General features: G+C 39.5%; 3 protein-coding genes across 3 annotated transcripts in view; 2 read left to right on the top strand and 1 right to left on the bottom strand.

Annotated features, from left to right (window-relative positions):
- LOC136695161 (Kv channel-interacting protein 1-like) overlaps positions 1–4535 on the top strand; it is a 34851-nt gene extending 30316 nt beyond the window's left edge. Inside the window, exons 7-8 of the mRNA XM_066669029.1 lie at positions 263–325; positions 454–4535. Coding sequence (XP_066525126.1) covers positions 263–325; positions 454–501 — 111 coding nt within the window. The 3' untranslated portion in view covers positions 502–4535. The remainder of the gene's footprint in view (positions 1–262; positions 326–453) is intronic.
- Positions 4536–6503: 1968 nt separating this feature from the next.
- LOC136694995 (T-cell leukemia homeobox protein 3-like) lies at positions 6504–15406 on the bottom strand. Its single transcript, XM_066668808.1, has 4 exons — positions 15242–15406; positions 15031–15196; positions 8101–8341; positions 6504–6717 (listed from the first exon to the last, which is right to left on the bottom strand). The coding sequence occupies exons 1-4, from the start codon at positions 15404–15406 to the stop codon at positions 6504–6506; spliced, it is 786 nt and encodes a 261-aa protein (XP_066524905.1).
- LOC136695575 (claudin-23-like) lies at positions 11101–11841 on the top strand. Its single transcript, XM_066669724.1, has one exon. The coding sequence runs from the start codon at positions 11101–11103 to the stop codon at positions 11839–11841; it is 741 nt and encodes a 246-aa protein (XP_066525821.1).
- Positions 15407–16191: the final 785 nt, after the last annotated feature.

The following is a 16191-nucleotide window of genomic DNA, read 5'->3' as shown; positions in this document are numbered from 1 at the left end:
ACTAATCAATCATTAAAACTCACAGTGTTTAAGAAGCCCTGTTAAATATAGAGCAGGGTGAAAGGGGGCTAACACAGTATTCAGAGAATTACAAAGAGCACCTAAATGGTAAGCGGAACTGATAAAATAGAAAATTAGTGTAGAAAATATAGAGGTTATTATAATATTATGGCTGAATGCAGTATGTAATAACTAATTAATATCATGCTGCTTTATAGGTGTGGCTTTATGAATTGATATTCTATTTTATTTTAATGTACAGAAAATGGACAAAAACAGAGATGGTGTGGTCACGCTGGATGAGTTCATTCTGTCATGTCAAGAGGTATCTTTTTGTTCTTCCATCCTTCACAGGCTTAATATTCTTTTGTGTGCTGCCACCTAGTGCACACATAGATCACTGCAATGTGCACAAACCCATGTTATTCTCCTGTCTCTTTGTGTTCTCTGTAGGATGAAAACATTATGAGATCTTTGCAGCTCTTTGAGAATGTGATATAAAGAGGAGGGCTGGAGAGAAGAAGTAAAATGAACTGAGGCACAAAGAAACAATGAGAGGATTAAAGAAGGAGACCTTATTGAAGGTGAACTTTTCACAAACTCTGTCCCAAAGGGAGTGAAAGAAGAACAAGATACTTCTCATTTTGTTCATATCACTATGGTAACCTAGCACTTTCTGTAGCCTAACTGGACATCAGCGCTACACTGCTATATATGTCACCATGGCATGTTACCATGGTAATACTCATATTGTTGGGTTGTCATCCAGGAAACCTGATCCGTGACCATATGAAACCTGTCAATGGACCCATTCAACATTTCTTCTCTTCCTCCTCATAGTTCCTCGTACATAATGTTTCTAACAACACGTTAGCAGTTAAGAATAAGGTGCTTCACTCATTGTATTAAAGTGAGAACCATTATATGTTTCAAATAGGGTTTAGAGTATAGATTTCTGAATGTTAGAAGAACATTACATGGTCAATTATTTGTGGACTCTAGCATGTCTTCTGAAGGGTATGGATAGATTGCTTGACCCAAATGGCTGCAGTAACAGCTTCTACTCTTGATTTGGGAGCATTTCTGTGAGGATTTGATGATATACTTCCACAAGAACATTATTGAGGTCAGGTATGAATGATTGATAGAGATTACATTTGCTGTGTGTGCACAGTAGAACATGTCAAAATGGGGGGCACATGAATACAGCTGAATTTACAGATTAAAAGGAGTATCTGCAAATGTTTTGGCATAAAGTTCAGGCGTAGATTTCAGATTTTCTGACGTGTAGATATAGTTAACTTATAATAATCAGTGTGGCATGTAGCATGCAAATTTACCTGATAGGAAAACAAGTGGAAGAACAAAACAAGGAATAACCCCCACATTTACATAAAATCAACAGTACATGTGATTGGTCAGATGAACTTGTTTAGAGGACAGACTTCTAACATTGCAGAAAATTCTTAGTTTTGTTATGTTGCAAACACACAAAGCCTATATTACACCCACCGTGGAAGCTCATCTATGTGTTTGTTAAAAGAATAGATGCACAGAAAGTCTCCTTCATCCCAGTCATTTGGAGTTTGACCTCCCTTTTTTCCCAACTCCTATTGTTGCTTCCATGGCAAGCTCTGACCTCTAATCTCTTCTAAACTCAACTTTCTTCCAAATTCACAAGGATATGTAGAATACAGATCGTCTGGAAAAATGAAGGGTAAAGGGTTTATTGCACAATGGCCTATCATGACTATCATGTTTCCAATAGTTATATAAAATGCTCCAAAGATGATATAATAACTTTAATTATTTATTACAATAGTTTTTTCAGAGCTTCATTGAGGGAAAGAAAGCACATTAGCATCCAGAGTGTTATAGTTAATATTGCGCATAGCCTGAATCTAAATGCCACATTTGGTGGCTTTAGCACAACAGAAGTAGAGATATGTTTTATAAAATCCTAAAAGATCTTATGAAAATTCTCCAAGATAAACGGTGGGCTTCTGTTGAGTAGGTGGAGTTAGGCCATAATATATAGTAACAGATAGGCTGTCTGTATAAGTGGCTATTCTTCAGCTATTTTCTATGTGCTGAGTAGGTTTTATTAGCTTGCAACCAGCTTAATGCTGCACTATTAAACTGAGTTTATTGTTAAAAAATCACACCGGGGGAAAAAAAGAAACTAAAATATGATGCTGTGAGTAAAGCCTTTTTTTTTATTTGAGTACTTTAAAATGCAAAAACAGTATTATACTAATGAAGTTATGATGACAGCTGTAGATTCAGTTCCAGCCTCAGAAGAGATGCCTGCCACAAGCTTTCAGTTCTCTTCACAAAACTCAGCAATCTTTAAATCAATCATTAGATTCATCCACAATAATCAGAGCAATCTGCCTAGTGAAGCACAACTTATATAACAAAATGTTCTTCTTCATATTGCATGCAGTTATTTATCACCACAAGACAGAGTTTCAAATCCCCAACATTTACATTGTGCCGCTTTAGTTCTAGGCTTCTCTGTTAGACTTGGGCAGTCTGTTTCTGAGTGTCCCTCCCTATTCTTTACCATCTAACAGTAATCCAGAGTCTCTGATAGTGTGTTGAACTGTACTGTATGTGGAAAATCTGATTGTTGCAACGGTTCCAATGTGCCACTTGCTTGAACTGTTGAATCTGCTCCGTGTGTGTTTCTGTTGTCTGTGTTTACTTGTTCTACAGTATTATTATGTTGTTAACATGTCTGTGCTTATTTATTGACCTTAGGTCCAAATCAGTTTGTCTGTCTGTTTGTCTGACTGATGCTGTTAGATCATTGAGGAAGTCTTGCCTGTGTATTCCCATGTTTTTTTGTGGCTTTTGACAGACAGGTTCAAGTCAGAATGACCAAGATACTATGTGCTCTTATATTATACAAACATGCCATGTTATGTTAATTGTACATGTACACGTCTTTTTTTTTGAGGGGGCTGTTGTTTTCGTTTTTATTGATTGAAAACTGTGAAAGACCAAAATTAGCACTGCTCAGTGACCATATAGCCATACCTCCACCCACTGTGACAGGATCAGCAGAGAGTAGGAGAGAGCTGGAAAGGTAAGGAGAGGCTGAGTTCTCCTAATTTTCAGAGTGAAGATATTTAGTGTCAGGAGAAGTAAGCCATGATTTCAGTTAGAAAACTTAATCAAAATGACTTTCATTTAACCAGATCCATATTCAACCCTGTCTTTATTTCCACCTGAAATATTGTAATTATTACTGATTTAAATATTATAATCGTATTAGGAATAAAACATTGTAACTCCACATTTTTTATTTTCAATTTTCTTTTACAAAACCTGAAAATAGCAGCAGAGCATAAGCTATTTTATTTGATTTATGGACCAAGAGAAAAGGTCCAAAATTGATTGAAATAAATAATATTTAATAATGCAATTTATGTTATCTACCATAATGTGTTCATTTTTAATGTCAGTCCTTTTTTTTTGCTTCTCTGAAATATTCAAATGTGGAGATACAGTAGTTTTGTCTGAGAGTGAAAATGCATTTATGATTATATTAAAATCATTATTTGCTAATAATGCATTATATTTGATGAGTTGTTCTTTATAGAATTAAATAGGTATTAGCTGTATGCCACATCCAGCCGACACTTAAAACATCTTATATATGCATATACATGTCATTTCTAACATATTTGTTTTCAGCACTCTTAATAATAAAGAATCCATATTATGTATTTGTTTGGACCTACAGTTAAAACCATAACTGAAATAGAGCTAGTGCATTATGTGAAGGTTCCCATTCTCATAACTCAAAATAATCCATTAAAGAACCACCCCTTGAAGTGCTCTTTAGTGAATCAGTCTGTTATGGTGTCCATATCTAAACCACCCACTGTGCTAGAGACTGAGTGATGAGATTTATGGAAAGAGAACAAATGTAACTAAACTGAAGTCTTCAACTGAACCACAGTTTGGTTTTTAAAAAGACTGAACTAAGGAAGCAGTTTTTATATAAGTGTCAAAACAGAGATATCAATCTTAATAATAATGTAACTAGAGGTTTTCCTGCACTCTTCCTTCTCCACCAGTGTTTCTCTCTCCTCGATTCCACTGTGAAATTGTACAAATACAAATGAACTCCTGGCAGAACTCATGGTTGTTGTGACTTCAGTTAACCAAGTTTAAAATAAGCCAGTATTTAATAGGAGCTGTTATGATACTTTACCAAGAATAATGTGCAATACACATACAGCCATATCTCCACTCACTGTGACCAGAGTCAGTAGAAAGAAGAACAAACCTTGGGCCATGTTTAAATCATGCATTGTTTTCGAATAAAATATAAATTCTGTTTTGTTTTTTTTGAAACACTGATGTGTGTTCATCAGTGACTGGATTCTCGTGTTTTTCTAAAACCTTCTTAAAACCTATTGTTGTTTGTACCCTAAGCTAAAGCAAATAAGGCAGACAGACAGACAGACAAGCACTCAGACAGACACAGGAAACATCCTTTCTTGTTGCTGTATAAAAGGATATTTAACAATAAAAGTTTTCAAAGAATAATGCTGATTGTTTTTTTTGTTTTTGTTTTGTTTTTTGTTTTTTTAGATTTTACACCCATTCTAATTAAAGTATAAACATCAGGAAACACAAACATTTGTCAAAACATCTTATAACAGATATTATGATCAGTATTATTTACATAACAATATATTTTGTATATTTTTCTATACATCATTTTACCCTTTCAAATTCAAACCATTCAGAATCTGTGTTTGGAAATGACCTAAGATCAGTTTACACCCATAAATGTGTTTTTGGAACCATCTTGGGTTCCCTAAAGAACCAAATGGGTTGTTTCCCACAGAGTTTAAATAACCTGAAAATAGTGTAATTAATCAATGAATAAGCCTTAAATCAATGTTAGGTAACTGGGGGGTTTCCTACCTTCCTCCAAAAGTTACATAGTGCAGTTTCTGTAGTACAGAGCCCAAAATAGCAAAGATAGAGGCTCTAATCTCCCTGTTACTGGTCAGTGAAGTGAAAATCATCACAATGATTTTAGAAGCTCTATTTTTTGATTTTAAAAAAATTGTGAAAGTTCTTTAGAACATCGAAATCACTTTTTAGAAAAGTGTCCCAATCTGGGGTTTAAGTCACTGGTCGTCCTGGCACTAGGGGGCTAATCATTAACATCTATCTGCAGTTACAGATTATTACAAAATTCAAGAACCAGAAGCTGGATTCAGTGACTGAATGTGAAGATCTCTGGTTTAAGATTAAGCTGTGACTGTGAAAACTAACCAAAACCCAACAAGGTTTTTCAACTCTGAACCTTCAGTCTGGTTTCTGGTCTTGTATTTTGTATTCCTGGGTGGAAGTAGAACTTTTTCTGTAACTGATTGACCAACTTGTGTACCAGCAAATACAAAAGGACTGCAGTTGAATACCTCTGGAACATTTTGTTCTTCTGTAAGAAAAGAATAGGTCATTTTCCACAAACACTTTCTTTCAAGTGTAAAGAATGTACAGGGATCAGGTTCATTATTGTGCTTTGGCTACAGAATTATCACATGCCAGCTTTTTCAGCTGAGAACCTTGACGTCACACAGACCACAGTTTGGCCCAACATTAACAATGCCATTACAGTAACGACCAGAGATACATTTCCAGAGATACAAATATACAGCTCCCCCATTATATAAAATAACAAGCATTTAACTGGATACTGTGCAGCAGTAAAAAAAACTGTGCCAACAACACTGTGACAAGAGATTCTGCAGACCGTCAAAATATTGAATGAAAATGATTCGTCTCTGTTTGGACTCTTTTGTTTATATGTATTAGCAAGCGTGAAGACCCTCTCTAAGTATTTTTACATAATATTTGCTTTGTGAAATCTCCTTAGGAGCATTATCCTTATTTTTATGTTTTACATTAACAACACCCACTGCATCTTTCCATGTTTAACTCTAATGAATTTCTACACAAGCTACATTGGCCACACATTTATAATATGCAAATCACCCTTGAAAAAGCCCAAGATTTAAGTCCTAAACACAAAGAACTTGGATCTGGAAAGGTTTGCATGGTAACACTGTGCAGGTTGGAAATATTGTTTGCACATTTTTAGCTGTAACATCAGTCATGACCCCGTGACTACACTCCTTTGTCACAGTGGTATAATTCTGACCCTGTATTCTTACTTTTGACACTGTATGGCCAAAAGTATCTGGATACCCTTCCATAAAGGGTTCCTGTTAAAAACAATAACGGCCCTTGTGCACAAAGCAAGGTCTCGAAATGAGTGCCAAAAATGGATGACATCATCATCAGTTGTCCACATACATTTGGCCATAATGTTTATGTCTTAGCACTGAGCTTTTACAGATTTGTACACATGTGCTTTGTTTCACAGATGTTTAGTATTCATATAATCAGCTGTTGATCTTAGGTGCTGAAGATCTAGATCTCACAGGTACATTATCACCGCTGGTGCTGCTCTAGGTCTGTGACGTATTGGGGCTCAGTTTTCTAGGTTTGTCCTGGGCCCAGGGCTGCAGGCTCTGCAGGGCATAGAGGGAGGAGTTGTGCACACAGAGAGGATCAGCAGACACCGAATCAGTGATGGATTTGTGCAGAGCGTCGGCCTGAAACTGCAGAAGCATCCTGCTGGCCTGCTGTCGCTCTGCCTCTCTCTCCTCAGCTGTCTGTCTCCTGCAGCAGTTACACACATACATGGGAAATGGAGGGAATGAGTTGGAGAGAATGGTTTATAACTTTATCATTTCAAAAATTTCATATGAATATGGAAAAATAAACTGTTTCATGTGTAAAGAACTAATGAGACTCTGAGTTACTGATATTATGTGATAAATATCTTGACTAATCGTCAAGTAAGGAATTTCTGCTGTTCCCAAACCTTAAAGTAACTTCTGGTGTTTTACTCTAAGTGTGATTCCAAACTTTGGAAAAATGTTGTAAACAAACAGATGAAACATGAATCGAATGAATGTAATATACAACGTGATTTTCCTTTTTCACTTGTTGCTCGTTTTATATAAAATTGTCTTTGTTTGCTCTGTTTCACCCTGTTTTTCAATGGCCAGGACCCCCACAGGACCCCCGCACCTCAGGTAAGTTTAGCTGGTGGATAATTCTCAGGCACTACAGTGACACTGACCTGGAGGTGGTATGTTAGTGTGTGTTACGCTGAGATGAGTGGATCAGACACAGCAGGACTGTGCGAGTTTTTGAACCCCTAAGTGTCTCTGCTGGACTTAGAACCAACCAGAAACATCCAGACAACAGCGTGCTGTGTCCGCTGTGTCTACTGAGGAACAAAAACTGTGCAGCTTCAGATGAGCTCCTGTCTCCAACAAGGTAGGAGTGTCTACAGAAGGGACAGTGAATGACTTATACCAGCCCTACAGGCTTTCAGAAAAATGGCCTTCACAACATTGTCATTGCTGTACTCCTGGATGGACTGTAATTAATTACATGAAACGGAATCATTTAAGGGGCGGCATGGTGGAGCAGCATGTAGTGTCACAGTCACACAGCTCCAGGGACCTGGAGGTTTTGGGTTTTAGTCCCGCTCCGGGTGACTGTCTGTGAGGAGTTTAGTGTGTTCTCCCTGTGTCCATGTGGGTTTCCTCCGGGTGCTCTGGTTTCCTCCCACAGTCCAAAAACACACGTTGGTGGGTGGATTGGTGACTCAAAAGTGTCCGTGTCCGTGTGAGTGAATGTGTGTGTGTGTGTGTTGCCCTGTGAAGGACTGGCGCCCCCTCCAGGGTGTGTTCCTGCCTTGCGCCCACTGACTCCAGGTAGGCTCTGGAGCCACCGTGACCCTGAACTGGATAAGCGCTTACAGATAATGAATGAATTAATCATTTAAATCTGATTATATATATTTTTTATTATTTTTAACGTTCAATAGATTCTTTGTTTCCCCATGGTCTGCCAATGGCACTGCTACATTAGTACAGACAGGTATTCAGGGTGAAAGTGACTCATGCAAATGTAAAGAAGAATAGGAATAATATGAAATGATGGCTCTTGGTTTGTGGTCCTCCTCTTTCTCACACTATGTCCACTCACCTCCACTTGGTCCTGCGGTTCTGGAACCAAGTTTTGACCTGAGCATCGGTCATTTTTAAGCTCTTGGCAAGAGCGGCACGCTCTGTGCTGGCCAGGTACTTCTGCCTGTGGAAGCGTTTCTCCAGCTCACAGATCTGCATGCGACTGAAGGATGTGCGTGGCTTCTTACGCTTGGGGGGTGTGCGATTCTGATAGGGGTGACCCACTCTCCTACTCCCGCCCAGAGGGAACAGAGCAGATACTGAGAGAGAGAGAGAGAGAGAGAGAGAGAGAGAGAGAGAGAGAGAGAGAGAGAGAGAGAGAGAAAGAGAAAGAGTATTAAAAGTATTATGCAGTTGTTTTACTGATATAATGAAATAACTATATGTAAGTAGTTCCCATCATGCCCTGCACCCACTGTAAAACAGAGATTTGTTATTTGTTGTTTTTTGGCATAGTTTAGTTAGTAATAATGTGTTAAGTTTAGTGTGACAGGATGGGAGTTGTGAGTTTATTTTGGTAATCCAACCTCTTTGCTCTTCTTTCCCTTATTTGTGATGCCCTTTCCTTTATTTGGTGTCTGTTGAAGTGCTCGGTGTGACATTTCTAAAGCTGATTTCACATATTAACCACAGAAAATGTCCAGGGAATTAGGTCTGGGCATTTTCCACAGTTGCCTTTTCACACGGGTAGTGTACAGCCAAAGATTTTCTATGTCAGTTATGTTCTCACAGAAAATGTTCCATGTTCTTTCGGCATGGGCCAGAGGTGTGTAGCGATGCCTTTGAGGAACAGCAGGATTCTCTGGAACATTAGTGGCTCTATTCACACATGCGATCACTCTGAAATTACCTGGTCAGTTTCAAATATAGGGTTTTTTGCTGTTAATTGTAGTAAGCATTATTTATTTTTCATCAAAATATTTCGAGAGAAAGAAGAATGCCTTTTGAAACACAACTTTATTACAAGGACTGTTAATTTTGCTTAAAGGTATATACTAGACAATTTCTAGATTGTTTCTGTCTGTGTTGCTGTAGTTCAGGGGTGTCCAAAGTCTGGCCCCAGGCCAAATGCGGCCCACGGTATGATTTTAATTGGCTCGCAGCCTCACTTTTAAGAATACATTATTAGTTTCCCACCGGCACTTGGCAGTTTTTTCTTTCACCTGACAGGGCAGCAGTGCACTAATGTATAGGATACTGCACCACTGTGTTAATGAACTAAGCTAAACTTAAACACCATTCGTTTCTCTGAGCCAGCAAAATGATAAACAGAATGACATTTGGTGATGGCTGCAGCAAAAAAACAGGCAAAGCACAACAACAGCTCCTCTGGTACAGACAGCAGTTTTTCGAAAGGTTTTCTCAGGAACAGCATGATTTAGTTAAAATAGCTATTTTTGAATGATATTCATGTTTTAACTTTACCTGTTCTACACTGAGCAGAAACCACAATTTCACTAAGCTATTCATTCATTCATTATCTGTAAGCGCTTATCCAGGTCAGGGTCGCGGTGGGTCCAGAGCCTACCTGGAATCATTGGGCGCAAGGCGGGAATACACCCTGGAGGGGGCGCCAGTCCTTCACAGGGCAACACACACACACACACCTACGGACACTTTTGAGTCGCCAATCCACCTACCAACGTGTGTTTTTGGACTGTGGGAGGAAACCGGAGCACCCGGAGGAAACCCACGCAGACACCGGGAGAACACACCCACTCCTCACAGACAGTCACCCGGAGCGGGAATTGAACCCACAACCTCCAGGCCCCTGGAGCTGTGTGACTGCGACACTACCTGCTGCTGCACCACCATGCCGCCCTTTACTAAACTATAATATTTTTTTTTAAAGGTTTTAAGCTTTGTAAGTCCTCTGTTAATTGTTTTTTAAAGACATTTTTCCAAACAAAACCTTAATGTTAGAATTCATTCGTTCATTCATTATCTGTAACCGCTTATCCAATTTAGGGTCATGGTGGGTCCAGAGCCTACCTGGAATCATTGGGCGCAGGCGGGAACACACCCTGGAGGGGGCATGTTAGAATTATCAGGTTGAAATATATCATTCATTCATTCATTTGTTCATTCATTCATTCATTCATCACTTAGCCAGTTCAGGGTTGAGGTGGGTCTGTTGCCTCCAGGGTTCAATTCACCAAACTAAATTAATCAAATAACAAAAAAACAATCAAACAAACAAAAAAAATCATTGCAATAAGTGGAGAATGGTGTATTCTGCTGTATTCTGTCATTTGAAAACAGTTCTGTACCACGTAAGATGTCAAGATGACCGTATCCAAGTTAAGTGATAATGAGGATAATTATACACTTGACCCAGGTGGACAGGAGTCATGTTAATCTGCTTTCCACCGAGGAGTATAATCACGAACAAAATAAGTAATGTGTTACAAGGCTGTACTGCAGCACAACACTAAAATGCCAGCAATTTGGGCAAAAGGGCGCAGCTGAGCACAGGAGACAGAATTCAATAAATGAATGGAAGTGGATGATCATCTCAGCAGCAGTTATCCTGGTATAGGATCAGGATCATAAAAAGAAAGACTGAGGTTCAACCAAGACTGTGAAGCTGGACACAATAAAAACCTTTAAAAGTACATTTACACTCTTTGTACCTTACATTTTCTGACAGTGTACAGTGTAAATAACCCATGCAGTCCTTCATCAAATCTTACACAACAGAACGTTCATGAATTGTCTGCTTTTTGAAGGTAAAGGCCATGTCCTTTCCCCTTTAAGAGTTTGGACTCATGTGGACTCGGTGCACTGTTGACGTGCCTATGGCGCGAGTATTCACGAGGTGTAACACAAAGTTGTCGAAACCCGAGTCAGTATTGACGCCTGTTGAATGGCCTACCACGTGATGGCCTTTAAACCGTGGGAATCTGTGGGACCCACCCGCTCCAGAGTTCACAGGTTTCCTCTAAACTCTCTCTCTCTCTCTCTCTCTCTCTCTCTCTCTCTCTCTCTCTCTCTCGCACATCCACCTTCTCACTCCACGATGAGGAAAAGCCCGGGGATTCTGCTGCTGGGCCTGGTCCTCACGCCCTGTGGCTGGATCTTGGATCTGACCAGCACCGTGGCGCCCAACTGGCGGACCGTCCACAACATCAGCGGACAGCCCCCGGAGCTCGTGCTCCACCAGGGCATCTGGGACATCTGCAGGTCTTACACGGAGTCGCGCGACGTTCTGTGCAATCACGAGGACAAAGAGTACTTCGACAACCAGATCATCGAGATCGCGCGGAGGATGATGCTTTCGAGTCTGATCGTGACGGTGATCGGTCTCGCGGTGGTCACCATCGGGACACACTGCTGGACCGATAAGCCCCGGTGGTCGGTGGCGGCCTTCGGGGGTCTGTTCATATTCATCTCAGGGATTCTGGCGATTGTCCCCGTGGCCTGGTACCACCACATCCACACCTACATCAACTCTCCGTCCAGTGATATCCGCGTGGGCTACTGCATCGTTCTCGGGTACACGGGCGGCATCGCAACGATACTCGGCGGCTTGGTCATGTTTAGCGCGCCCTGCACCTGCCGCTGCGGATTTAAACGCGCCGGCGGTGGAGATCCCGGCCTCGGGGCGTCCCACCACCCCCATCATCATCAACATCACCCACATGAGGGCGAAGGACACGCGAGGAGCCGCGCGAGCAGCATGCCTTACTCCGTGGATTCACTGGGAGACGACATCAGCTTCGGACGGAAAATCCCGTTCAGTGGCACGCGCACTCTGTGAAGCTACAGGGATAGGAAATTGTGCAGGGTACAGGGCCCATGACCAGGGGGTCATTCTGATATTGAAGATTAAAAAAAAACGGAACTCAGACCATAATATCCATATATGGAAATTGGGCTCAGCACGTGATTCATTTTGTGACGTCACATAGCCCACATATTATTATACATCCATACGCAACAGCTTGGATATGATTTTCTATGTTTTTTTTTCTTATTTTTCCATCTCATCCTGTGTTAATCAGGTCTTTTATTTTTATTTATTTAATTTTAAACCTTAAAATTATTAACATGTTCATGGTGTGTTTATGCTACAAGGCGTATCTTGAGTGAAATAAAGAGTCAACCCATGGCCCCTGCTCTGAATCTGCAGTGTTCCAAACACAGTAACAAACAGGCAGATTCATACAACCTAGGCTTCTTAAGTCACAAACCTTAGGAACCTATCCAATCAGCTTGAACTGCAAGCAAAAGTATAGGGTAAAGCACAGACAGAGGCTTGGGCTAATTGAATATTCATATATTCTCATGTACACTAAAAGGAAAATGGAGTTATAGCTAAAACGCCTGGAAGGTATTAGGCTGTATTTATTGTAAATGGTGAAGTTTAAAATGTGAGGTTTTCGGATTAAATTAATTCTAAGTGATTTTTCTAGTACACCTCACAAATATTCTATATCTCTTTGGAATCAGGGACAAATGTATATAAAGCTCGGATGAGGGGATATTGGACCTATATATATATATATTTTTTTTTTTCAGATCGCAAAGTGGTTTCATTTGGTATTTCTTTGAAACTGATACCTGTTTTAGAAAATGGGCTGTAAACAACACGTGGCCAAAAAAAGTGCTCCCTCACTTGTCCCTGCTCGCGAAGGTCACGTGAACAGATGTCAGAGAATGAAAGAAAGAAATAAAGAAAAAAAAAAAAAGAAATAAAGAAAGAAAGAAAGAAAGAGAAAGGAAAAAAGAAAGAAAGAAAGAAAGAAAGAAAGAAAGGAAAAAAGAGAAAGAAAGAAAAGACATGACGAGATAAGGAAAGAAAGGCCACCTCGAACATTGAAATGTACAGCATATTTTATAGAAAAATGTGTTCCTTTCTTTCGTTGTTTCTTTCTTTCTTTCTTTCTTTCTTTCTTTCTTTCTTTCTTTCATTCTTTCTTTCTTTCTTTCTTTCTTTCTTTTTTCTTTCTTTCTTTCTTTCTTTCTTTCTTTTTTCTTTCTTTCTTTCTTTCTTTCTTTCTTTCTTTCTTTCTAATGCCCTGCAATATTTGTGGTGATAGTGTAAATGCTTATTTTCTATATTAATGCATCATCTTCATTGCAATCTGCAAAACAGCATTAGTGTACATGGTTAAAAATGAAGGTTCTACCGGGGTTCTTTATTAAACAACGGTTCTAGGCTTCTGAGCTTTAGCGGAAGACAAATGACTGAAAACAACCTGACTTTTTAATGTGTCCTTTCTACTACTTCTTTAGTTTAGTTTGTTTATTTATTTCAAATGAGTTACTCCAGTGTAAACTGACAGAAATCACATTTTCAACTTGAATTCCAATGGCAGTCGTAAATAAAACATCTATCAAACAAAATGCCTATCTTTTATTTTCTTCCGCTTACTTGATTGTGAAAGAAACACGAGCACGAGGAAACTTTCCAGGGGGGAAACCAAATTACTTTATTGACCAAGAATTTTGGATGGTCTAGGTCCAGTAATTTTGGTTTGGTCCAATAATCTGGATGGTCAAGGTCCAATATTTTTCCGTTTCTGTTAAATAAATAAACAATGCCAGACAGCGTCTTACACGATACGTCCTGCTTCAGAAGCTGAAGTGGTTTGATGCTCCTGGGTAAATATGTGTGCATTTCTAGTTGTATATTGTAGCAGTAGCAATTCACAACAAATACAAAGTAAACGCAAACTATAGCTGTAGCAGATATTTGATTCAGCGCATGCGTACTTTGCTTTTTGTCTGCTGCTTAAGTCTTTTAAAATGTCCTTTAATTACATTGTTTTGAACTACTGAAACATGGTCCCGAAATTTGGTGCCAGACCCTGGAGGACCAAACGCCACTGTGCGATATTTTGTTGAAAATAAACGGTGGGTTTCTTTTCCATCCATGGAATATTGCAGATATGCTTTGGCCTATAGGAGGAGCTATGCCGCCCCCCCCCCCACCACACCACCCTCTGAGAGAAGATGTTCCTCACCCACAAATATGGACGAATAAAATGTAACGGCGTCAATCCTTGGCCCACTTTCCTCTGAAAGGGTTTATTCCTTTGTGACATTTGATTGATTCTCAGTTTGACGGCATGCAGTGAAGTATAGCAGAGTGAATTATAGTATATGGTAAATTCTAAATTATTATTATTATTATTATTATTATTATTATTATTATTATTATTATACATATTTTTAGGTGAACATATCCCATATGAACACATTTTTACACTGTATATTTTGTGTGTCATGTCAGTTGGCCATTTTTGTTTTTGGCTGTTTGTTTGTGTAAAGGCCAAAAAGGTTAGAGTAATTGTGGATAAATATGTGCACTGTCTGTGGAGCTAGTGTTTATTATTCTACGTAAAAGTCAAATCACTGAAGTGGACTTATATCAGACAAATACACAGTATATTCACCAGTGTTACATCAACACCATTAGCGTTAACACTGAGAGTGTTAAAGTGTTGCACTAATAGTGTTAATTTAACACTGGTGACTTTACTGTAGATGTTACTCTAAATGGACTTCAGCTCATCCGTTCATGAATTACATTAGACACTGAGGGGTTGATTCCTCAGCTCCCTAAATCATGTTCATGTTAACAGTTGCGTTCAAATCACATGACAGATATGATTAAAATCACTGCCATAAAAGACTGATAATATTCTATACATCAGGCTGAAATTATTTTTGTAAATTAATATGATGAATAATAATAATAATAATAATAATAATAATAATAATTTGTAAAAAATGTACTGTACCGCAAGCACTTTTTAAAGTGTTCAAAATGTTGATAACGACACTATTATTATTATTGTTGTTGTTGTTGATTTAGATGTTGTGGCAAAATGTTTTCATAGACATTTAATACTTCATCCTTCACCGTGGAACATCGCAATTGTTTTCCTCCAGCGTATACAGAGAGTTTTAAATCACCGTAGAGTGTCTGAGCTGCGGTTACCTGTCAGGAGTCTGTCTTTGGTGCTGAATCTGCGGTTGTGCCCCATCCACGGGAAACCAAGACCCCCGAAACCCCCCACCGCGGGCGGTGGGACAGCGCTGCTTAAAGGCCTGTGAGCGGGGACACGGATCACTCTATAGCCCCCGATTTGGTGCGTTGAGCCGTGCTCAGGGACCCCCACAGAGACCCCAACAGAACCTCCCTGTGAGACCAAAGAACTCCCCAAAAAGGCCCCCACACCGTCGTCCAGAGCGCGCTGCGGACCGGCTCGCTCGGCAAGGGTCTCCGGAACTGAGGACCCCAGGATCCGGTCGATGCCAAAACGAATGGGCTCGTGCGTGTTTTTGCAGGACTCCGGCCCCGGCGCGCGCTCCATCTCTGAGTGGGTTTGGGTGAGGTGAATGAATAAGACTTATCACGCGAGACGGGACTGTATCTGTGTAGCTTCATTTTCCATGATGTTTTCCCCTCCTCGTGGTCTTTAACTCGTTCTGCAGCGCGCGCCTCCAGCCACTTGTCCAGGAGCGCGAGACCACTTCTCCAACTGAAATGTATCTCTCACATTATTCTGCGCTTCTTTTCCACGCTCCTTCAGGAAAACCCCGCCCCCCACTCAGCGATTGGATGCTTTCTTGGCAAAGGTGGTTCTAGATAGTGTACTAACGACAGTCTCAAATGGGCAAAAGGTCTAAGGTATTAAGAGTTTTTTTTCTTTCAAATAAAATATGTAATTTTGACGAAGAGAATTTTTTAATTGATGACCTGAAATATATACACATTGAAAAAATAAACATATATATATTCAAAAAACGACAGATTAATATACGTGCAAATATATCATATTTATGTAGAATGAGCCGAAGGATATGAATGAATGTGTGACATCATCAAATTACAGTATTATTTACAGTATATTACAACTAGATTCCGTGGATTTGAAGCACCGTGAAGTTATTTATTATGTTTCAGTTAATTAATGAATAACATATTTGTGCCATTTTCACTGGCGTATAGGAGCCTCATTAAGGGCGCTCAAGAACATCCTCGATGAACATCCTCTTGTGATTGGTCTAAAACGGAGTCTGAGAAAAGGTGCCAATGTTTTAAGTTTTTTAATTCAGTGATCTATTAATTGTACATATTTTCTATTTATGCTTTATT

The sequence above is a fragment of the Hoplias malabaricus genome, chromosome 4 (assembly GCF_029633855.1).
Source record: "Hoplias malabaricus isolate fHopMal1 chromosome 4, fHopMal1.hap1, whole genome shotgun sequence".
Classification (NCBI taxonomy): domain Eukaryota; kingdom Metazoa; phylum Chordata; class Actinopteri; order Characiformes; family Erythrinidae; genus Hoplias; species Hoplias malabaricus.
The sequence above is the reverse complement of the archived record's forward strand: the minus strand, read 5'-3'. Positions and strand labels throughout refer to the sequence as shown.

What these genes read in the sequence shown, in the direction of transcription:
- LOC136695575 (XM_066669724.1), top strand. Translation starts at nt 11,101, where the DNA reads ATGAGGAAAAGCCCGGGGATTCTGCTGCTGGGCCTGGTCCTCACGCCC.
- LOC136694995 (XM_066668808.1), bottom strand. Translation starts at nt 15,406, where the DNA reads ATGGAGCGCGCGCCGGGGCCGGAGTCCTGCAAAAACACGCACGAGCCC. An exon ending in CAAAGACAGACTCCTGACAG is followed by an intron (nt 8,342 to 15,030) that starts GTAACCGCAGCT and finishes TCTCTCTCTCAG; the next exon opens with TATCTGCTCTGTTCCCTCTG. An exon ending in AACCGCAGGACCAAGTGGAG is followed by an intron (nt 6,718 to 8,100) that starts GTGAGTGGACAT and finishes TAACTGCTGCAG; the next exon opens with GAGACAGACAGCTGAGGAGA.